General features: G+C 38.6%; 1 protein-coding gene across 4 annotated transcripts in view; it reads right to left on the reverse strand.

Annotated features, from left to right (window-relative positions):
- Positions 1–23,836, reverse strand: part of TCF20 (transcription factor 20) — a 128,253-nt gene that overhangs the window by 7,966 nt on the left and 96,451 nt on the right. For all 4 annotated transcript variants that reach the window (XM_056509353.1, XM_056509343.1, XM_056509328.1 and 1 more), the window contains 2 exons: positions 6,826–6,919; positions 226–275 (listed from right to left, as the gene is read on the reverse strand). In XM_056509353.1, the coding sequence (XP_056365328.1) occupies positions 226–275; positions 6,826–6,919 (144 nt within the window). The remainder of the gene's footprint in view (positions 1–225; positions 276–6,825; positions 6,920–23,836) is intronic.

The raw sequence follows: 23,836 nt of genomic DNA on the forward strand, positions 1-23,836 counted from the left end.
CACTGAGCAGATGGAACAAAAATTTTATCTTCTTAAACTTCTTCTTCTATTCTTCTTGAGTTGATGTTGCCCCCAGAATACACCACAAGCATATATCAGAGAATAACTGAACTAAAAGCATCTCTGACCACAGACATTATTCAGGTAATAAAATTACTAGTCCAAATTTAGAAACCAGAAGAGGGCAGCAAAAAACCCAGGTCTAATCCAGGAGAGGATTCTTACCTTGTGCTTGGGGCACCTCACTGAGAAATTCTCTTCGTTTAGTAAACAATCTAAAGGAGGAGAAGACAGCAATATATTATTTTTTTAATGAAAACCAACTTGAATAATACATCACATGTGTTAATCTTGCCTCACGGGTACACATTTTTCATTCAAAGATCTCTTACAGGAATACTTTGTTTTTAGCAGGTTCATTCCTTCCACCCCCAAAGTTTAAGCAAACAAAATAACTGAACACCCCAAGTGACAATGTTGCTTGGATTACTATGCAACCCCAGTTTTCCCAATGATCTGTATGCAGTAAGAATAACAACAGCAAGTCTGCAAATCCTGTATCCCAGCTCCCTTCAGCCTATTCCAGCTTTAGCACAAGATGGACACATTCATCCAATCTGAACAGATAATCCCTGCATTTCATAGCACAAATGCTGCCTTTCACCCTCACCCCAAGGCCTCGCCAGCATCAGGGGGAGAAAGGGTGTGTGTCTGTAGGTATGGGTTTACACAGTCTATTTGCAATCCCTGATCCTGGTAGTAAGTTTACACTATGACACTGGCAGTCTGGTCACTCATGCTGCTCTGAGATCTGCTTCCAAAAATCATATATGTGAAGCTTTTATGATCTAAAAAATGGTTTAGTTAATTATTTAAACCTATCACATGAAGTGAGGCACCTATGTGGAACTACTTATTTAGGAACAAATGAAGCAATACTGCCATTTGAAGGACACTTATTTAGCAGCACTGCCGGAGTACAGATTGCTTCTCCTCGCATTCCCCCTCCCAGACTATGCCTCTAAGTGATGGAAATCAGCAGCTCCCAAACTTCAGGAAAAAGCAGCATCCCTCTCAGAGCACTCATCTGCCTCCCCGTGGCACCCTCAAGTGCAGGGTCACCTCTCAACCTGCCCAAATGCCTGGCACTGCTCTGTTCCAATCGCCTCTGGCATCAGAGGCTGACCCAAGGCTGTCACCTCACGAGCAGGACCAAGCACCCATCTCCACCTCAGCACGAGCAATCAATGCTGCCCTGGAGAACTCACAGCAAGGTGCTTGAGTTCCTGCCTGCTCCAACACACCCCAAGAGCTCACAAGTAGAGAAGTGCAATGGTAACTAAGATGTGCTAATTCAAAACGCTCTTAAGTATGTAGCATAACTAGTGCTACCTGCTGTTCCAATCTGCTGGAAGAGTTTAGCAGACAGCAGGAGACTGGAACTAAAGCTTGAGGGAAAAGCTTTCTAGATACCCAAGCTTTGGCAGAGCATCCCTCTGTTACGGAATGCTTAATGTTTCAACATGAATGCCTCTGGCCTGAATCAAAGGGAAACAGCACGCAAGAGGCTAAGTTACTTGAGAGATTTTAGCAAAGGGGAGTAAAACCCTTAATCCTGCCACAGATAATTTCAAATGCAGCATTAGCAAATTGCAGGAAATAAGTAAAATGTCTTCTCATTACAAGGGCAGGAATCATACATTTAGACTACAGCATGAATTATCACTGCATAATACAGCAATCATCAAAAATATACAGAGCAATCATCAAAAACATACACAGTATGTTAGAACAGAATGGAGTTTTCTTCTTTGTTGGAAACCCAACATCGGTAATGAATGCAGTTCTTTAGCTAGTACATCAGAAAGGAAGATTGTCCAAGGATCAGGAAGAAGTGCCAGAAACCTTGTACTTAATGCCTGATCTGTGTATGGAGCTCGATTTCTTCCTAAAGTCAGCATTTTTGTTGCAAATACTAATACAGATCCAATTAACAGCATTTTTTTGGTTTCTGTTAAAGGACTACTATGAAAAATGTCATCAGCACACTGTAGAAAATCAGCTGAATACCAATAAGGCAGAAATTGTTCATCATTACAAAGCTGGCCTGGATTTTGGTTAGCAGTTCCAAGTATTTTATATAACAGATTACAATTTGTCATGAAGTCAGCAGACACAGAGCTATGATCAGCTCATTGTGGCAGAAAGGGAAAAGAACTGAGACTTGTCCTTGTTTCCACAGATTTTTCTCCATAAAGTAGTCAGGGAAAACCTAAAACACTTTTAATAGAAGCGATTATTCTTCTGTAAGCTTCATACTTTTGTCTCACCCTCTGTGTTCTGCCTGTTACTCATCTTTAATGATACTCGCGAAGACACAGGATTTCTGTTCTCTGAAAATTCATTTTATTTTGCTGTTAATCTTTTCCAATTTACAGTCAAAAATCTTCTGTAAGTGGAACTACCTGCAATATATGTTGTAGGGACAAGCATGCTGCAACCATCAGGATTTCCAGGTGGGGAGGAACAAGCAGAGGGAGAGGATATAAAATTTCAGAAAACAAAGATCCTGTTTCCATGGAGACATCCCTAGGACTAAGTTATCTTGAGACATCAGAGGCTCTTCATAAATTTGGACAGATGAAAGCCAAACACAGACAATGTTAACCACAGTCATTTCCATGCAAAAAATTACTTAAGTGGCACTACTGATCTTGATTTTTATGTAAATGGACAAGAAATGTTCAGCTCTCTTACACCCTATATTGCCAAAGACTATTTTCTATGAAAGGAAATTAAAATACAGCCTGAATTAGGCTATATAAAAGCATCCATATGTACAAACTGGCAACTTAGGGAGCCTTGCACAGCACTCAGCAACAGTGGGGCAAAGCCTGGCTGCTCACCCAGGTGGGCTTGGACACCAACCATTGATGCAGAAGCCAGAGCCCAGGTCCCACCCCAGGGCTGCCTTCATTGCTGCAAGGATGTTTGACATATTCCAGCCTCCAGCCTTTCTCAAAAATGTACTGCCTTTCAGTAGGCACAATAACTGACAGGGACGAACTTCTAACCCACACTGACACAAAGGCAGAAATGCTTCAGCTCACACTGCAACTGCTTCAGAACAGAACACAGGTACTTCACCTCAACCAAGGCATGGCCATTTCCAGGAATTCAGACAAACCAAATGTGTATGACTCATCACACCTAAAAACCACTCTAGCAAGTGTTTTCTGTTTGGCTTTATTTCTTTGAGATACAAAACTAGTCATACATATTCCAAAAGCCTGAAAGCCCTTGTAAATGTTAACACAAACTTCTGAGGATTCAGAACAGATCTGTGACAGATCCTAAACAAAGCAAGGTGGCACCATCCTTCAAAGCAGGGTGGTTGACTTCAAAATGGAACTACCACTGAGCTCAAGGAAGCTGAGAAGCACCTGTACAGTTTCATTACAGAAAGACAGTAGAACTGCAAAACCAATAAAAAGGGTTTACAGGCAGACAGCAGGCTGAGCAAAGGGAAAATAATGTTGATTTGTTTCTCAAGGAAGCCTACATTTTCTGCTTGGGCATAAATGAATATCAGGTCTTATGCCTTACAGCTTGCTTATTTCTTTTACACAGATTTATTGGAAGAGTGTCTATAGATTAAGACAGCTTGATTACAGCCACAGATAAAACCAACTGTAAACAAGGTCTTTTACTGTCACACCATCAGGCTGAAATTTTGAATGCTGAGAATCTACCTCAAGCTGGGGCTCTTTTATTTGTTTTGGTTGAAAACTTCAGCTGAAACAGCCCAACGATTTCCTTAAAACTCTTTCTTGGAAAAAAGTTATTCTGCCCATATTAAACATCCCAGGATTTTTTCTCTGAAAAGCTCTGATTTTCAGTGGGACCTGGATTTTAGCTAAGGCATGTCCTTGCCAGCTACCACAAAACCAGCAAATAGAACTCCTTGAAATGCAATATGGGGAATTTCATGTGCGCATCCTCAGAAGAGGCTTATTAGATTTTAGTAGCTAGGTCTGTTGGAGTCAGTGAGTTGGGGGGTCTCTCTGATTTCTCTTTTAAAAATTCCACTGAATATAATTGTGTTTGGGGGGTGATCAGGCCCTTCCTGCAAATGAGCCTCTGCCCTCAGATTCAGGCACCAGACCCAAAAGCAGTTAAGCTATCAGGGGACATTTCTAAGACTCAAGTAAAAGAAGAAAATGACCATTTCAAAAATGCAAAATGGGAAGCATTAGTCCAGCAGGCAGAAGTGAACACAGTACTAAGAAAGGCAATCAAGATACAGAAAGAATGGAGGCTAGCAGGAAGGACACCAGTCAGGAACAGGGAATTAAGGATGAATGCCAGCAGAAGGCTAAGACAAAGAACTGACTGGAACAAGGCATAGAAAGGTGAAACATAGAAAGGTGAAAATATAAAGGACAATATACAAGAACAAACTAGGACTAGCGGGGTGAGGTGTGACAAGGAGCTGAGTTAGGAGAAACAAATGGCAGTCACAAGTCCAGAGAGGAAAAAAAAAAACTACAAACAAGAAAGGAGAAGAGGAAGTGAAGTAAGAGCAGAAAGGAGGAAGCCAGAGTGAGAGCTAGAAAACTGGACAAAGCAAAAGTCAGAAAGAATTAGGAGGAATTGGGTCTTACAAAAAGACTGGAGTAAGAAATTTGTAAAGAGAAGCCTGAGACCAGCTAGATAAAAAGCTTGTGGTATGAGAAGCCAGAGAGGAAAGCATATCAGATATATACATGAAAAGAAGAAACAGATAGGAAAATGTATTAAAAAAATGCACCAATGAAGCCTTTTGTTCTCACTAAACCATACTGTTCCTAGAGTGAAACCAGAGACTCACCAGTTTTACCAACTCCTCCGCTATTTTTTAAATATGTTTGTGAAACTCACAGTCCAAGTATCCCATCTCCATACAGCTCTTGCAATTTATTACTGCTGTATTACTCAAAGGAGGGAAATTAGCTTGGAATTGTGCACTCCGACAGATGGCCACATGACAACATGATGTCTCATAACAAAATTAAAAGAAAATGAAGTAAGCGTAGCCTTGGAACTTGAACACAAAAAGCTACTCTAAAAAAAATCTCACAGGTTGCAAAGTCAAGACAAAAGTGAAAAAAAGCCAAATTTAATCTAACCCAGGTCTACATATGATAGTGCAGAAAGGTTCCATTTTAAATGGACTGAATAGTATGATTATATACTGGTTTTTGTACACGATGCTGCCTCTTCCATGCATGACACAGAACTGTTCATGGGAATCAGTCACGATTGTTCAGTATATTTCTCATTCTGGAGGATCCTACATTTGCTGAAGTGGAGTAGAGTTAATGGGTGGAGTAGAGTTAATATATCTGAAGAAAAAGGACATTATCTGAATTTTGATATCTGAATTTAGAACCCAGAAAATGCTACATACTGTACCTTGTAAAACATGAATTTAAATTAAGCCCTCAAATTATTGGGAACATTCACTATAATTTATTTTTGTTTTTTCATGGTATTGAAAATGGCAGGTCACAAGCCAGAAACAAACACATACTAAACAGAACATGAATGTGAATCTGATAGGTGATCGTGTGTCTCAAACACACCGTACAAAACCAGGTTTATTAATGTTCATGAAACTCTCAGGCATAACAGAGATGAACATCATAGGAAACTTCCCAGTTCTACATTCAGAACTGAGAAGGAATCATCTGCAGTATGACACACCTCTAGCAAGGAGAACACATGTTTATGAATGAGTACCCTTCCATCCTACAGGCTGAGGCAGGGCCTTATGAAATAATCTTTCTTTCAAGTGAAGTCAAGTATTCTCTCTACTAGTGGTACTGTGGTATTCCACTGCAATATTAATTTTATAATAACATTCCTACTAGAATAAAATACAGATCTCCAATAGGGTGGGACTTCACAGTGAGAAGTGCAATGCAGTCATCCAGAAATGAGCATTCCTACTTCAAATACTCTAACATTTGGAAAACAGCATAAAATGAGTGGTGAACAAGTGGTTTACTGTGCAATTGGAATAACAAACAGGAAGCTTGCAACTATTTTCCAGTCTAGAGTTGTAATCTTGAATCCTTTCCTGCTTGTTATCAGATGAAGTTTTGTATGACAAGAGAAGTGAGTTACAAGAGAAAAAGTGGGGTATTATTTACTCTGAGGTTGGATTTTTTTACCCAAGAACTAAAGTTTACCTCCATGAAAAATTGCCATTATTGCACAAAACCCACCAAACTCACCAGCCCAGGCTCATAGCTGGAAATAGTATCCAAACAATTAGCTTGTCTAGTGATGAAAATTGGACCTATTCAAGAGAATGGCTGAACTGCTTCTTATGAGGGAGAAGGAAGGTTGTGCTGCAAATGGTACTGATGATTCTACAAACACAAACACTTGAAATCACTACTAGGACCACCTACGGGAGTGTAACCCTGAAAGAAGAAACCCCTTGCTGCTTACTTACATCCTTTTAACAAAAGGTTTGTATTTTTGGCAAGGGAAGAGTGATCAGTTCTTACACTGCAGCCAAATTTCAGTCATGTAGCTGCACTCCCCCAAACCAGGCTTTTTCTGCTCTTTCAGGCAGATTCCTTTTCATTACAAGCTCCATCTTGTCCCAACGTGTTACTGAACGCTGTTTATCTCATGCCGTTTCTCACCATTTTTTTTTACTTTATCTTCACAGTAGGAGAAAAACTGAGAGGAAGTAATTTGTAAAGTACCTCAGAATTATTTAGTGTCGTATGATTTGAGCAATTATGGAATACAGTTGTCATTTGCTCCTACCTGCATCGATGGCACATGGGTAATGGTATCGGAAGGAGCAGCCTTTGTTGTAGCAGCCTAAGGTGGCTCCTGGTTCCTGGCAATGGGAACATTTCTGAAAGGGAAACCAAAAACAGTAATGAAGATTGCAGCCATTTTTCTGAATACCTGTATTTTCCTGGGAATTTTACCAACCACATTCCAGCACAATTTTTTTGACAAATCACATTAAATTCTATCTTTCTACACCATACAAATAAAGGCTTTTCAAACAGGTAACAACATCAGCGCTTTCTAATTATGAATTTTTCAGCTGTGCTAACCAGGCAAGAGATACAAATGAATAGCCATTCAGAAAGAATTTGAAATAACTCTCAAATCTGTTTTACTGACACGTCTTTCAGTACCTGACAATGACATCACTATTAAAATAGGAGGAAAAATAATGTTTTTGAATCTACAACAGCTTTAAAAGGAGATTTAGCATAACAAATAATGATTTAGAAGACATCACCATAAAAGTAATTTGGTTATATCATTCTCATTATCACTAGCAGATGAAGATCATGGTCAAGTTGAATATTTTTTTCATAGGTGATCAAAAAGGGTTTATTTTTGGAGCAGGAGAAGATGCCATCATGGGAAAACACCTCATCCCCACAGAAATGGCACATGTCCAAAAGGAGCACTTGCAGTTGAAAAATGATGCCCATACAATTATTGTCAAAGTAGCTCAGACTCATCTGATGACCATGTTCAATTTTCATTAGTTAAATCCTATTAGCTCAACTAGTCAATGATGTATTTGACCATAATATCAGACAATTGTGAAAGAAAAAAAAAAGAATGTCTCACCTGTTTACTTCATCCTGAATGACTTAATAAATTACCTAAGGAAGTAATTCTAGAGCACATCTCATTCAGCCAGCCATTTTATTTCTTGAATGTATATGCTAAGTGATTTTTGTTAACTAATCTGATTCTGGTGGAAGCTGATTTTTGACATTTGTCCCTTAAAAAAATACATAGCCATACCTGGTAAAACTCACCAAATGCTAGGAGACTGCTACTATTTAAAAATTAAAAGTGAATTAGCTACTGGCAGAAAATGAAGAGAGGAGCTACCGTTCCTACTAAAACTACTAAGTTTTGACTCATACTTTAAAAAGACAGGATTTTTTTTTATTCTACTAAATACAACCAACACCATAATAAGGCCTTGTACAATTGGTAGAATTCACCTTGAATTCAGGCTGTGAGAAGTTGCCTTTGGTCCCTGCCTGCACACAGATGTAAAATCACTGCTGGTACTGGAAAAGCCGGTGTCAAACTCCACTGCTCTGCTGCTGCTACCAGCGAGCTCCAGCTGTACTGCACACAAACAGCTGTGCTCAATCCAGCAGCACACCTGGCACCGGACACGAGCACGGCTTTCCCAACATACAGGGATGCTCCTTTGCCAACATGGCCACATCCCCTGGACCACACTCTTCCATCCCTGATCAGCACACACTGCAGTGGAGATCAGCACAACAGATGTGGCCAAAGCTAACAGCCACAGCAAAGTTCCTCACTCTGCAGAGTAAACAGGGGGTTGATTACAGTATTTCCAGATACTCTGAGAATATCTGACAGGTATTTCTCTTCCTTCTATTCTTCTGTGCTATGCAGAGATTACTATAGTTTGTATTTAAATGCCTCAATGAAGATGAAAGCAGAACTAGCTCCAACCATAAACCAGGGGGCCCTTTTCAAATCAAAGCAGCTGAAACTAAAAGAAAAGCTTGTGAGATGTCAGTTCTTGTGACATCTACAACTGCAGTTTTGAGTAACACCTTCTCTTTAAGGGTATGCCAAAGCATCCTGAGCCTGATCTTCAGTGCCTCCTACTAAATCCTGTCTATCGTCTAAGCACAACAAACTACTGCAGTATTTATGATGCAAGGGAAGTGTCCCTGAGGCCTAGAAAGTGGCACACAAGCAGCTTATTATTGCCTGTCAAAACATGAATGCAAGTTTCCAAAGATTAAAAAAAACGGCTAAATCAATATTGAAATGCACATGAAAATATATGGACCACTAGCCAAACTGCAATGTAATTCACTCTCTCATGGGAATAAAACCAAACTTCATCCACAGAAAATGTCTCTTCCTGGCTCTGAAGTCAACTCTAGAAGGATATTATGTACTGGCAATAGTCCCAGATTCACCTATGCCAAGTACTCACAAAGTGCAGCTTGAGGAGTTCTGAAACAGAGCTCTGTACCTGTGTACTTTATTCTTGCTTTTAGATGTGACAGACTGGGATTAATTATTATAACAGGACAGAACCCAAATTGACTATTCTTTTTGAATGCAGATAAGAATTTCTAGTCTTGTTCCTCAGAGGCTTCTGCCCTCCTCACTCTATCTCATCTTTTACGTACCATCACACTGTTGCAACAGAAGGTCATTCTCCCTTGGAACAGTATGTCCTGTGCAGAGCAGTCAATAAGACCATGAGAACTACAGCAGCAGAGATTGAACTGCAGCTGTATAAAATATTTCTTAACACTAAAAAGGCATGTCTTAAAAGAGTATGCTGTGTGATAGAACAGAAAACAAGACCCCTAGCAAAATTTTTATACTTTTCCCAAAGTTAATTTATTTCTTTAATTTTTTCTTTGCTGCATCTAGCATGGTTCACGTTGCTATTCTGAAAATCACATTCTGAAACATGACAGGCATTTTTACAAATTTTCAGCTGCAAATGGGTAAGGAATGCTTTAAAATAGTTTGTGATTTTAGAACTGATTAGACAGTAAAACTGGGTAGTTAAGATGCCAGTGCATGTGCATCAAGCCTTCACTGCCCCTTTTTTTCAGTCTGGCAGACCAACCAGATTTTACCAAGGTTACCTATGCTACGCCCACAACAGCAATTCCCCAGTGGATGACTATGCCACTGACGGCTCAAGGCAGAGATCATCTGCTGCTGCTGGCTCCCCTGCTGCTGAACAAGTCTCCATTCTGGCAGATGCTTCTGCTTTTCACAAGCCACTGACAGTCTAATGGCCCCATTTCTTCTACCTCCTGGGACCTCCAACCATCTGCTTCTTTCAGGGGAAGCTGAGGGAACCACATACACAATAACTTCTCTTTTTTTTTGAGTTCTTCCTTCTTGACACACCTGAGTGACTGAACAAAGCAGATGCCCTACAAAGCTGCATGGTTCTAAAACAACTTAGGAGTCTATCACCTTATCTTCGAAAGACTTTCATCATGTAGTGCCACATGGTTTCCAAATACACCCAGGTGTTCCCATGAGAACAAATGTAAGTGCTTAAAAGATTTCTGGACAGTCTCAGTCCTCTTTTGCAAGACTGTACCTTAAAAGGTAAAAAGATGCCCTGTTCCTGCTGGTACTTTCTGTGGCTTTGGTTACAACCCTCATCTCCTGTATTTATGCTTCAAAACAAAAATACGTACACTCCAACCAGGAAACATTCTAACACCAAAATAAAATCACAAGATTTCTTAAAAGGAAATGTGTGAACTCAGCATAATGACAACTGATTGTTCTCTTGGTCCATGAGCAAATTTTCACCCAAACTCCACCATCCTGCAGCCATTCACCAGCAGATGGTAGCAGCCTGCTTGTCACTTGTAAAGGAATTATAGCATTCTTAGCCAGGGAAACAGCACTCCAGCTCTCATGGGAAGAGAAATTCCTTTTGCTCAGTAAGCAGCCTGCTTAACCTCCCCTGCTTGAAAGAGCTGAAGGCTGGTACTTGGAGTGTGCTCCCAATGGGAGGTGCCAATGGACAGTAATCATTACCAGGCATCTAATCAACTCTTGACTTAAATTAAAAAGAAAGGAAAGGAAAAAAAAAAAAAAAAAAAAAAAAAAAAAAAAAAAAAAGAGACCACACAGCAAAGACTGATTCATAGGCCCTATCTCCACAATTCATCTCTGGCCACAAGGCACATACATCTTACTTGCAATAGGCTGGAGAGACTGAAAAGTGCCATTTAAAAGAGACACTCCATCCTATGAACTAAATTATCAATAGTATTAAAGCCAGATACATTGTCTCTACCTCTCCACACTATTAGCAACCCATTTCTTCCTTGCTACAGCTCATCATTCTGTGTCTACCAAAATGAAGTAACAGCCAACCTGGAAGTGTGAAGAGCTGGGGGACAGTTACCACAGCAGCAGCAGAACTGCTCTGATTCATTTAAAATGCTACAGCACCTACCAGTTATATATCTTTTGCTTTATGCTTGGCTTTTTTCCCCTTGCAACCTGCATTCTTTCACTCTTCTGAGACCATACTGCTAAATGTAATAAATAAGAGCTTGTTTTTGAGTACCTTTTTTTGCTTCCCTCAGATTTGTACCCAACTCCACCTAAGTGCTCTATCATAAAGATGTCCTGAGCTACCTTCCTTCCTCTTCCTGAAAAAGCACAAAGCTCTTAGCCTTTTGAAAACCAGTGCTCCAAGTTGCTCAAGCAAAGCACTCACCTGGCTCACTTTGGCTCTGCACTGACAGAGATAATATCTTTGTCCCTAGACAAAGTACTCCTTAATAATGGACTCCTACAGTGGACACAGTTTCACTGGTGGGAAGATGGAAGCTGCTGAATAGCCCTTCCAAAATATTCTGGGCAGGAGCAGGAACAGCTGCTTAGAAGCAGAAATTAATTGCTTCTAACACTAATGTAAGGTGTTTCCAGATGACTCCTCCGCTATGTTCCTTGCTGAACAATTACCAAACCATTTTACACAAGGACATTCATAACAGACATAACAGGATCATATTTTCTGTAATCAAAGCATCTTTTCTTGATGAGCAGTTATATACCCTATACTCAGGCCTCTTGACTTCCCCTTTTCCAATGACCAGTTTTTCCTTTGGTCTGTTTTTCTTGTTCCTTGTTTTGCTTTCTAGGCATCTCCTTGTTTTGTCCCTTCTCACATACAAGTGTCAAGAATGCATAAAAGGAATAAAACCAAAAGCAACGACTAAAGGTTACTAACAAAGCAAAGCAAAGCAAGGAAAAAGTGAAATATATTTGGCATTAATTATACAGGTACAAGTCTTTGCTTTACATGTTATATGAATTTTTCATATTCTCTCCTTTCCCTGTTTAAATTATAAGCTTTTAGGAAACAATTGCTCCTATATAATTGCACTGCACAAATGCAGATGTAAGTTAATGAGGACTTCAGAGTCAGCTGCAGTATTAGGAAGGAGGGCCCTCTGACTATTTCTGATTAAGCACTTGGCAGGCTCAGCAGAGACTTGGATTTAATATCCAGGCGAAAGGGCAACAGAAACAGCAGGCAGCCGCATTCTCTTTCCTGGAAAGTGAGATACAGAGAGACAACTTATTCCAAAAAGCTACAAGAAAAAAAAAGGAAAAATAAATAAGTGTGTGTGTGTATGTGTATACAGATATATACTGCTTACTACAGGAGAAAGAAATGTGATTTTGGAAGACTTCGGCATAAAGGGACCAAGATCAAAAAAGCAAGGTAAGAAGACACTTTCCTAAAAGAGGAGAGGAAAACAGTAGTTCCACTCTGATGTGCAGATACTGGTTAATGAAAAAATTGTTTGTGTGACTGGGGCTAGAGATAACAACCAGTACTGAAGGACACAGAACTATTAGTTTACATTTCCTGACAAACAATTTTAAGTTATCAAAAAAACCCAGGCACAGAATATCAGTAAAATGAACCCCACAATTAAAAAGATAAAAATCTTTAAATTTTTAATCTTTGCTACTCCTGTAGCAAGCAAATCCAATAAATAATAAGGATAATAGTTTGGAAGTAAAACTGTACATTTGTCTTCAATTCAAGAAACTGAGGACAAATTTAGATTCCAAGATTTCAGCAAACAGACAAATCAATGATCTGGAAGATGCTATTCTAATAAAGCTGCATTACGAAACATAATAAAAAGTTAGAACTGCAGTGCTGTATAGGCTGTGAAGCACAAGGGAAGCTGCAGCTCAAAATGGATGGCATAGAAAAAAAAAACTGCAAGAAATCCAAGAGCTGGAAAATGTCTGAAAAATGGAAAATCCTATTCAATACACAAAAAATATGTATTGAATGATTATTATAATGATTATGCTACAACAGAAGCACTTTAAGAGCAGAGCATTTTATTACCCTCCACTAGAAGGAAAAATAGAAAGCAACAAGAACAGAAATAAATATTTAGTTTTAACAAAGAATGGTTTGCCAGGAATAATTTTAAGGTCCTATGGAGACACTTAAGCTATTCAACTGCACTTACAGAGATTCACAAAAACGGGGGTGAACAATAAGATATGAAAACTTGTGACGTTTGTAAAATTATCCAGGGTAGCCAGACCTCAAACTGATAGTTAAAAGCTGCAAAGCCATCTCAGAACTGTGGATAACTGTATGATAAACTGGAGATTAAAATTATTATTGTTAAGTGCAAAGGGATGTGAAAATATTTTCACCTATGCACATACATGATGACAGATTCTAAATTAGCTTTTACTACTCATAGGAAGGTATTAGTAGTCATCTTAGATAGAAACATCATGCAATCCCTGCAAGCACAAAAAAAGAACAGCCAAAACATAAGCAGTTATTAAGGAAAGAAATCCATAAAGAAACTTGAATGTTCATGATGTCTCTTTGTTACTCCTGTAGTAGACTGACATCGTAATATTGTGTGTGGTTCTGATCACCCTCTTAAGAAAGGAGTACAACTGATCAGAAACAAAAATGGACAGACCACAGAGATAACTAGGAATGCAAAGAACTTGTATATAAGAGAAGTCTAAGTATTTTGGAAAAGAGGGAACTGAAGGGGGATTGAAACCTACAAAATCCAATATGCTGTAGGTTTAAATGTAACATAAACCGGCTTTTTTCACTCAAGTAACTAGAAGTCATTGCAAAAGAATGCTGCACTGGCAAAAAGATAAGCAAGTTCAAAAACAGATTAGATAAGTTCATCAGGGATATGTATGCCTCTGCCTGGTGAACACAGGTATACCAAAGCTACAACTCTAAAGCTGTGGTTGCTGAAAGGAGGGACAAAATATGCAAGTACCATTTTGCACATGCCTAGTTTACTAGAAATCTCTGAATATGTGCAGTGAAGTAAATACATGGCCATTGCTGGAGACAGGACACCACAACAAAAGGTACTTTTGCACCTGTCTGGAAAGGTAGCTCTTGTGAAGACCAAAAGAGATGTGATGGTGAAATTCCACAATGAGCAACAAAAGAACCCCCATGATTATCAAAAAGAACACAGGCACCAAATAAATACTGTTTGGTTACAAGTTTTTAAGACTGTTCAGTTTTACCTCCCTAACAGGAAGGTTGAGGTAAATTGTAACACTATATAAAAGACTGAAATTCAACCTAAGTGATAAATTCATGCTCTTCATTCACTTGATGGAGCAATCAAAGGCTTAAATGTGCATGAATACACGAGACTGCTGAAGAGCCAAGTAAGACTTGAATGGGGATGGACCCTTCCCACCTCTTCCACACAAAGGGAGGAGAAAAAACCCAAATGAAATAAAGACCCAGTGTAACTGAACCAGAATAGAGGTTAGGTCCCACAAGAGTCTAAAACAGATTCAGCAAAATTAACAAACCTGGTAATTTTAAATGGTGCTGCAAAAGCACATTTAATTTCAATTAAACAGGCTAAGTACATATCTGTGTAGCCATTTCATATTTTAAAAGGAATATTAAAATACTACATAGACTACCAAGTCCAAGAAGCCAAGAAATTTGTAAATCTTGTTTCCTTTGATGCAAAGAGCCACCCTGAATGAGAGAAACATTTCAGAAAACCACTTGTAAGTATAGGGACTTGAATTTGCCAAAGTATGCAAGTCTAGAAGATAAAATTATACAGTTTATGTTATCTTGACTATTCATTTGGGGAATTAAACATACAACAATAAGTGCAATTTAGTTACAAAAAGGTTTGAAAGATAGAAAAGCAGACTTAAAAAGAGGAAAAAGATATTCAAATTTTCAAGCAGTGATTATGTGATAAGGACACACAGAGTTGTGGGAATAGCACAGTCAGCAAGAGAGCATTTACTCCAGTTGGATTTTCTACCAGTACTAGATTTATTTCCCAGCCATCATGGATATTGATTACAGGAAATATTCAAATATATACTGAATTTCTATTTAGTGCAAGACCTACCAAGTACAGTATAAAACAACAGCATGCGATTACCTTAAAAGAAAGCAACACCTCCATCATAACCAAAGAAATTTTGGATAAATTAATTACCAAAGCAATAGCTTTGAATATCAATGTCTGGTGCGATATAAAAAACCTAACATAAACAAGAAAATGCAATAAACTCGAGGCTTTCAAAAGGCGAACTGCACAACAGAACTAGCTTTTTTTCTAATGAAAGAGAAAAAGAGATGATGCTGAGCATTAACTAAAAGGCTTAAAACAAAAAATAAAAAAGACTGGTTCGTTAAAGACACAATCACTATGTTAAAAGGAACAGTAGATACAACAGAAATAAAATCTTTATAAAGACCTAAAAATAAGGAAATACTTTTGATAAAAGCAAACAGTAAATGGAAAATATTTTAATAAGATACTACATATCTATGCAACCTGACAGAAAAAAGGGCACAGCACAAACCCACCCCTGACAATGACTCAAGACTAGTAACACTGGACAGAAATACACCATTTGTCATTACTTGTAATAATCCGTGCAAGCCTTCATCATAAACAGTGCCCCACTGTGCAAGACACTTCAGTAAAAGAGAACAAAGCGTTGGTGGATGCAAAGGGATGAAATAGGAATGGTGAGACTGAGCCAGCAGCGTTGGGCAGAGTCCATCTCAGCAGCAGGCTAAGCATATCCAATTATTCAGCACAAATCCCAGACAAGAAGGGCTTTGAAGAAATGCATGAAGAAAAACAAAGGTAAATGTGCAGGGTTTTGAAAGTGAAGCACTTAATTTAGGAAATTATAAAATTAGCTAGGGTGTACTGATTGGAAGTAAATCTTAAAGAAACTGAAAGAAGAAAAAGCAGCAGGATAAAATAATAAAATAATAAAAAGATAAAATAATGATGAGTACCTTATGTTTGAAGTGTAAGAAAATAGGAGGTGGGCAGATGAATGTGAAAGAAGCAGGAATGTGAAAATGACCATTTAGAACAACAGTGACAGTATTCCATCCAAATTGCACTAGGAATAACAGTTCTTAAATTGAGGTCTAAAGAATCACTCCTGCACAGTCAAAACAGATTTCACTACAAGGATAGGTGAAAAAAGTACAATGTTTATCTTACTGGAAAATAAATAACTTGTCTGTAGAAAAACAGTAGTGCAGAAAACTACCACTCAATACCATCAAAGAAAGAAGACAGCTCCCCCAGAAAACAGTGACTGGCAGCAGAGCTCCAATAAGGAGTAATAAAGCCCACCAGTATTCTTGAGGTCACTGGTGGCTGTTGCTACCACTGAGGAAAAGCAGCAGCAGATGAATCCAAGAGAAGAGGTAAAGGTACAATGCTTGCAGAAAGAAAAATGCCTGCAAGTTGGTAGATCTTTCCTGAGTGATAAGCTGCCAAATAACATATCAGTATTATAAATAAAAAAAAAAAAAAATTACAATCTTATGAACCACAGCAATAAATCATCAATCACAGTTGAGGGAAAGTAGACAATCAGCACACAATGTCCTTGGACACAGAAGGTGCTCTATGTAAAGTAATATTCACCAAAAATTTGAATGGCTTTAGAGAGGAATACGTTATTTCATTATTCAGTAAGGATCAGGAAAAACGCCCCCTACAAACCATAATAACATACGTGCTGCTTAAGCTGCCTATTGCAGTAATAGGTACTGTTTATGAATTCTAAATTGAATTTATAAAAGAACATGTAGTGTCTGTAGGCTTGTCACAGACACGACACAGGTAAACATGGTATGAGCTAGGAGCAGTTTAGAAGAGGCAGAAAATACAAATAGCAGCAGTCCAAGCCCGGATGGCATTCCAAGTGGATATTAAACAGCAGCTAAGGTAGTGCCAGTAGTTTCTTCAGAGGACAGACAGAGAAGAACTTCCTCTATCTAAGGATTAGATAGGGCTCCCCTGAGATCTGAAGAGAAAGGACTAATGAAGATCTTCTGTGCTCAGAACACTGCTGAATCATGGTAAAGGCAATAATATGCAAGCCACACCTTCAGTTTTACAAATCTTGATCAATCTATGCTATGAAAAAAGGCCTAGGATGAGCCATAGATTACTAGAAATAAATCACTGGACACAGAGAGAAATTTCAATCTTTTTTTCACCTGAGGTAGAAATCAAAGGATAGAAGCATTTTTGTTTTGTTTTTCTTTTATTTTACATAAACACATACTCTCTTCTTACTTATTCCTTCACCTTCTGAAAGCTCTAGCCCAAAAGCAGAAGAGTAAGTCAACATTAAAGTCTCCTTTGTTAAGACAGATTAAAAATAGACAATTCTTCTTTTGGAATTACCCTTGTAGCTATTTGTCCAGGAAAGTGAATTTATTGGTAGCTATTCATAACTCCTGTTTCCCAGGAACTGCCTCTGAAAGTTTCTGCTTAGAAGAGTGGTACCATGTGGCTTCACTAAAATCCTTATACCTCCCAATGATAAACACTTCAAAAGAAGAAAAATTAAATTTAAGTAGGACTTAAGGACTTAAGACTGCATAAAAAGCCTTGCAAAAGAGTTTTATGTACTTATAGTGCGAGCATTAGAATTTTCTAAACAATTTCCTACAGTTAACATTAAAAAAAATAATAATGTTGGTTTTTCTGGAAAGCATCAGATATGAACTGTGTCAACTCTGAAATTTTGGTGATTAAATTTAACTTGGAGAGTTACTGCTCAAGAAAAATCTTGACAATTAAATATAACAACGAATTTACATATGGGATGATTACATTGCTATTAGTATTTTCAGCATTTTAACTTTTTACAAGAAAACAGAAATGTAACCGCAAATGAACACATTACAAAACATTTTATTATATTTTTGGACTCTAAATGTTACATGAACAAACTCTCAATTGATTCTCCTGATATTACATCTAAACCATGAAGCCTTGTATCACCTCCCTAATCTTCCAATTTAATTGAGAACAACTGACAACTTAAACACACAAAGTACTTTCAAAGCACCCTACAAATTTGTCTTAATGGTCACAAAATAATTGGTGTTAAAGTCTACTTTACAGAATCATTAGATGACTTGTCAAATGCCATGCAGGCAACTTCTGGCAGCACAGGTAGGAAGTCAGAAAAGTTCACAGCTCTCAAGTACAGAAGCTCAAGTACATGAACTTGCTTTTCCCTCCCATCCTCACCCACCTTTTTTACTTTCCTTTTAAGCTTCACATTGAGCAGCAGTATCCTTCAGTGAAAGTCCCCATTTCAGAGATTCATGCCAGGATGTTCTCCTCCTCCTTCCCCTCCCCTAGCAGTAAGTCTTTTATGAATCTGGTCAGTCGCCTTTAATCATCAATAACTTCCTGAAACTTACCAAGTGTGAGTTCTCAGTAAGAATGAAGGACTTGGAAGCACAAGAAAAGCTGCAATTAACAGCAGTCTAGTGCAAAGTAACAACAAAACCATGTTGTGAAATGAGTAACCATGAGAAAAAGAAACATAACTGAGTTAAGTCTCCTAGTTCTAAGCAAAAATAAAAAAAAAATATGCAAGAAGCTAGAGGAGAGAAAATCACTAGTAAATGAAGACAGAACAACCAGTTTTTAACATCAACATTTAGTATTTTCTCAACCAGAAGGAAAACTTATGACCCAGACAACAAAGCTGGCTGAGATAAGACCTGACTGTTCTTATGCTACAATAGTTGTGCAGCCAGACCTCAGGAGGGATTATGCAATTTATTTTTACCACCAGTAGCTCAGGTGGTGACAAACAGTGCAGCTGCAACACCTAGAGGTTTGGGAAGGGTCTGCCACCCAGCACTGTCTTGTGCCTTGGGCCAGAATTTCAGACCAGGTCCTACTCAGGTATTTCTTATCCTATGGCAAGTCTGAAGACAACTTCAGATCTATACCACTGAAGTCCCACACTGAGCACAGTCAGAATTTCTCAGAAGAAACTGTAGCTACCTGAGACCTTTCAACTGGAAGGAAACGTCTGTTTTAGGCTACACCAGCTGGCAAATTAGGCCAGGGGAGGGGAGAGAACATCCAGTCCCTAGTGCTTCTGCATCATGGGATCATCATAATAAAGAAAAATCCCTATCTTCTTCTAAGTGTAGACAATGAGATGGATGTACTTGACATCAGTAATAAATATATACATTTGAGAACCACCCTAGATAAACTTTAAACTGGTTTTTGTTTGGGTTTTTTTTTGTTGTTTTTTCTTTTTAAGTTTACTACTTTGCATAATTAGTAATACAATTTTGGAAGAACTTTCCATCTGAAGTCATGATCTTGACTGGGACCCCCACTTCCAAATAATTTTAAGACCTGAGTTTGTTCTTGCACAGCCTGCAGCCCCCTCCTATGCCTAGCATTTCTCTGTAGCAGTATTAACACTGAAAGCCAAGAAAGCTAGTCCAGCCAAAAATTATCCTGGTTAAAATGGAAATGGGATGAGGGAGGGATTTGCTGGCTAGATCAGCTATCTAATTCGGTTCAGTCACAGAGCACTACTGCTAGCAGAAGGGGAGGTGTGGACAAGAAGAATGGCTTCTAAAAACCCTAATTTAGCCTGGATGAAATTACCACCATATTTCATCTTCACAACAGATTCCTCAGTGAAGGAGAAATGGTTTACATGGAGCACTCTTCACTCTTTTCTACCTCTACCAGCAAAGAAGCCTTGACCTTTTGCTACACTCCTACCTCCCCCTGCCCTCATCCATTTCACTTCCCCCAGCCCTTGCCCTGCACTCATCTTTCTTCTAATTTATCCCACAGTGGCACAAAGCAATCAAGGGCTGCTACCAAAGTAAAAAAGGGAATTTCACCAACTCAGAGAGGAATTCTGAAAAAGGATTCCTTTTAGTCGTGGCAAGGAGAGAGACAAGTCTATGAAAAGCAATATTACTGTGAGAGCAACTCAGGAATTCAAAAGGCCTTTTTGAGATGATGATTGTTTTTATTAACTCCCTACACATGGGCTAATCCACAGCCAGTCTCTGTGCCTAATGTGCAGGCTGTGCTCTTCTGGACATTTGCTCCATTTCCCACTCCCATCCACCCTCCTGGGCTTAATGCTGTGGTAGGAACAAGCTGAGGAGGTCAACTAACCTCAATTCTTATTCCCATATCCTAAACAGCTCTGTGCCCACATCTCCAGCTGCAGACCTTCTCCCTCAACATGGCTCTAGCCACTTATGCTTGCCCATAGCTTTAGCAATACAAGGCTGCTGTTAAATGCTAATTGCTTACTAATGAAAACTAATCATCACGCAATTAAACTTTAATCACTAAGCAGCTGGCTGGGATCCAATCCATAACAATGAAGGCTCATTAATAACTTTTTGCCAAAGTGCTCTATCCATGAGGACTATCCTATACACAGAGTCCAGCTAAGTGTATGAAATTGTTTGAAAAGTATTTTCTCTGCTGACAAACTAGCCAGAACACAAGAGGGTAAGAGCAGCACAGCATAAATTAGCTAAGAAGGATGGATTTAAGATTCAGGGAACCCAAACTACTTTTCTGGCTCATTCCATAACCGCAGGCACAATGCGCTGCACAGAAAGAACTTCTTTTCTCCAGCTCTTGTCTCTGCAGAGTAACATTCTTTAAGGCAAAAAACTAGTTATAATTTTGCTGTAGTTTCTAAAATTATTACATGAATACTCATCATACTTCAGTTTTATTTTTACTCATCCTTCTAAATCTAGGGAAATTAATCTAACCTCTTTCAGAACATATTTCTCTAATTAAAAAATATATTGAGGTTATATAACTAGGTTTATAATGGACAGATGAAATTCTACTTCTGAAAAGGAAAAAGTTTAAAACCCGCTTTCTACAAAGCCACAAAGATGATGAGAGGGCATGAGCACCTCTGCTAGGAAGACAGAGAGAGCTGAGGTTCAGCCTGGAGATAAGGCTTCAGGGAGACTTTACAGACCCAATACCTAAAGGGGCTTATAAAAATGATGGAGAGCAACTTTCAGCATGGCCAGACAGTGATAGAACAATGCGGAGTGGTTTTAAACTAAGAGAAGAGGTTTAAATTAGGTATTAGGAGACAATTCTTTGCTGTGAGGGTGAAGCACTGGAATGCTGTACAGAGAAGCTGTGGATGCCCCACACCCCTGGAAGTCTTCAAGGCCAGGTTGGACATGGCTTTGAGCAGCCTGATCTAATGGAAGGTGTTCCTGCTAGGTCTCTTCCAGCCAAAATCATTCTGTGAATTAATGATTTTAAAGTAATTTCATACCACCATCAGTAATTGTCCCAGTTTTGCCTGCAAAATTCCTATCCCAATCTGGCTACTGCATAAAGCCTTATGTGTAGGTAACTTTTTATGAACTTGCATATGAACTTTTTATGAACAAGCATTCCCATGCTTGGGGAGCTTTTCTTTATTATGAATGGCAGAACATTAGCATAATTGAAGCACTATTCTTGCTTATTCAGTCATCAAAAAATTCAACATAATGCCTATTTTAAAAATAAAATGGAAAAATTATGGATTTTTTATTTAAAAAGGTCTTACAAAAGATAGAACACCATTCTAATAATCCATTAAATATTATATAAAAGAAAGTAATGAATTCTTACCTTCAGAAATTGACCTCTATTCAAACTGTGTAAGACAGATGAAAGTTGAAAAAAGAAATCATTTTTTCCAAAAAAATCAGGAAAAATACTTTGAAGTCTGCATTTTTGCTCAATTGTAATCAAATACACACCATTTTAAATACAGAGGCATGGAGCAGAATATACTTATTTGCTAGTACTTTTCTTCTAACAAAGCTAAAGGAATACAGCTGAAGTGACAACCATATGGAATTAGTCTAAGTTTAAAAAATCAGTTCATTTTAAGTTAACGAAACAAAACACCAACAACACAACAACCCTCTTCCAAAGTTTTGGGGAATCTTAAAAAGCTTTTTACCAGCACAGCTTAAAAAGATTCAAGCTAAAATGACACATAAATGGACTGCATTCACTCACTATTGAAAATTTAGTAAGAGTTTGGCACCCCTATGGTAACAGGCAATTGAAATCTTACAAAAAAAAGACTGTGTAAGCTTGTGGGTAAGCCAGACAAAAAGCTCTAAAGCTTTGTGTAGAAATCTCCTGCACAGAGAAGGCCCCATTCACATTTGGAAGAGCTTCCTCAAAATTAAGTTACTTAAATGCATTTTTAAATTAAAACTGTACACAGATTATGAGGATCCCTGATGCTTTACAGAAAGGCAACTGTGGAATGAGCAAGCTGCTTTTTGCATACAAGTTTCCAGTGCTCTTGGCTACAACTAATGTAAGTGGGTAAACATCCTATTCTTTCCCAACACTCCATTGTCAGTAAATCTATTTTCCACTTTCCTCACTCCGCATGCAAGACAAACAGTAAAATATAAAACCACATGCAAGTACAGACATAATGCCTGTACTTTGGGTAAACTAATGACAAAGAAGTCTGCTAGTAAAGAAGCACATAAAGTACTTCCCTTCATCTTCTCTCTTCCCCATTACAAAGGAGTCGATACTGGAGTCTTTCCTCTTACCAGCATCATCCTTATGCTTGAGACCACAACTAAAATGTGCTAAAATGTGCTTCCTATCACCTGCAGTCCATAATCACCAATAGGCTGCACCAAATTCACCTCACTTCTACTCACAACAAAGCTAAAGAAAATCAAATTAATTTCACAAATGTAATTACTGGCTTCTAATAACTTAAGATATTTAAACATTTGCATTCTGTACATTTGGATTCTATCTGCTCAGCTCTTTAGCATTTGAGGCTTGTGGTACCAATGCACAGAGGTGCTGTGTGCTATCTAGTGCTGCTGCAGTAGTGATTCACACTTCTAGGTCCCCAAGAGAGGAAGGCAGTGACCTGAGAAAGAACACGGGCTCCTCCCAGGCTCTCCTCCCTGTGGAGGAACACTCTCACAGACCAGGAGTCATGACAGCACAGAGTTTCAGTAGCACAGCAGATGGCAATGCTTTTCTGAGAAAACCAAATCTGAAGTTCATAACTCAGCTGTCTTTCAAAATTTCTCCTCCATCCGAAATTTCATGCCTTCTTATTTTTGTAACACTGCAGAAGAGTATTAAAGATGCTGCCATTTCCTGAGGAATGAAAACGAGTATTACACTGGAGTGTGCACATTTCCAGCTCAGACAACTATGTATCTGGGCACAGTCTGTCAATGAAAACCAGGAATTCAGCCACTTTAAGGATAACTGTAGAAAGTGGCCCAAGGTTCTGTGGCAATCCTCATGTGAGGAGCTAAAGCATACTAAAAGCTGTTTCCAGAGATAAAACAAGCAAACAATTTTTTCAATACACCCCTTTTCCAACCACTGCTGGCAGTGATTTTAAATCTGCCACTGTTTCCCCACAGTGAAAAATTAAAAAGCTCAAGTGTCAGTTCTTCCTATTCTTGAAATGTGTGCCTACTTATACAGATCTAGGTGTAGAAACACAACTGTTCCTTCCTGTGTGTTGTCAGGCATGTCTTTTTTGAAGCAGCAGATTATAATTGCATTTGAACCCTGATCTAATACAGAACTTCACTTGAGCATTTCTTTGGTTTTGTGCTTTGGTTTGCAGGGGGAGGGCAAGGGTGGGTTTGGGGTTGGGAGAGAAAAAAATTTACTAGGCTCTGCATGTTTTTCTTCTCTATGAAGAAAGATGATGAATAAAAGGTTAACATTCTTCTCCCAACAGTATAAAATAGTATAGACCTAAAACCCCTTCAAGTGCTGGTGGCACCTGGGCACAATTTTATGTTACAGCTAATTGATCTAATGGTTATCATTACCAGTGGAAAGGA

Source organism: Oenanthe melanoleuca, chromosome 1A (genome assembly GCF_029582105.1).
Source record: "Oenanthe melanoleuca isolate GR-GAL-2019-014 chromosome 1A, OMel1.0, whole genome shotgun sequence".
Lineage (NCBI taxonomy): Eukaryota > Metazoa > Chordata > Aves > Passeriformes > Muscicapidae > Oenanthe > Oenanthe melanoleuca.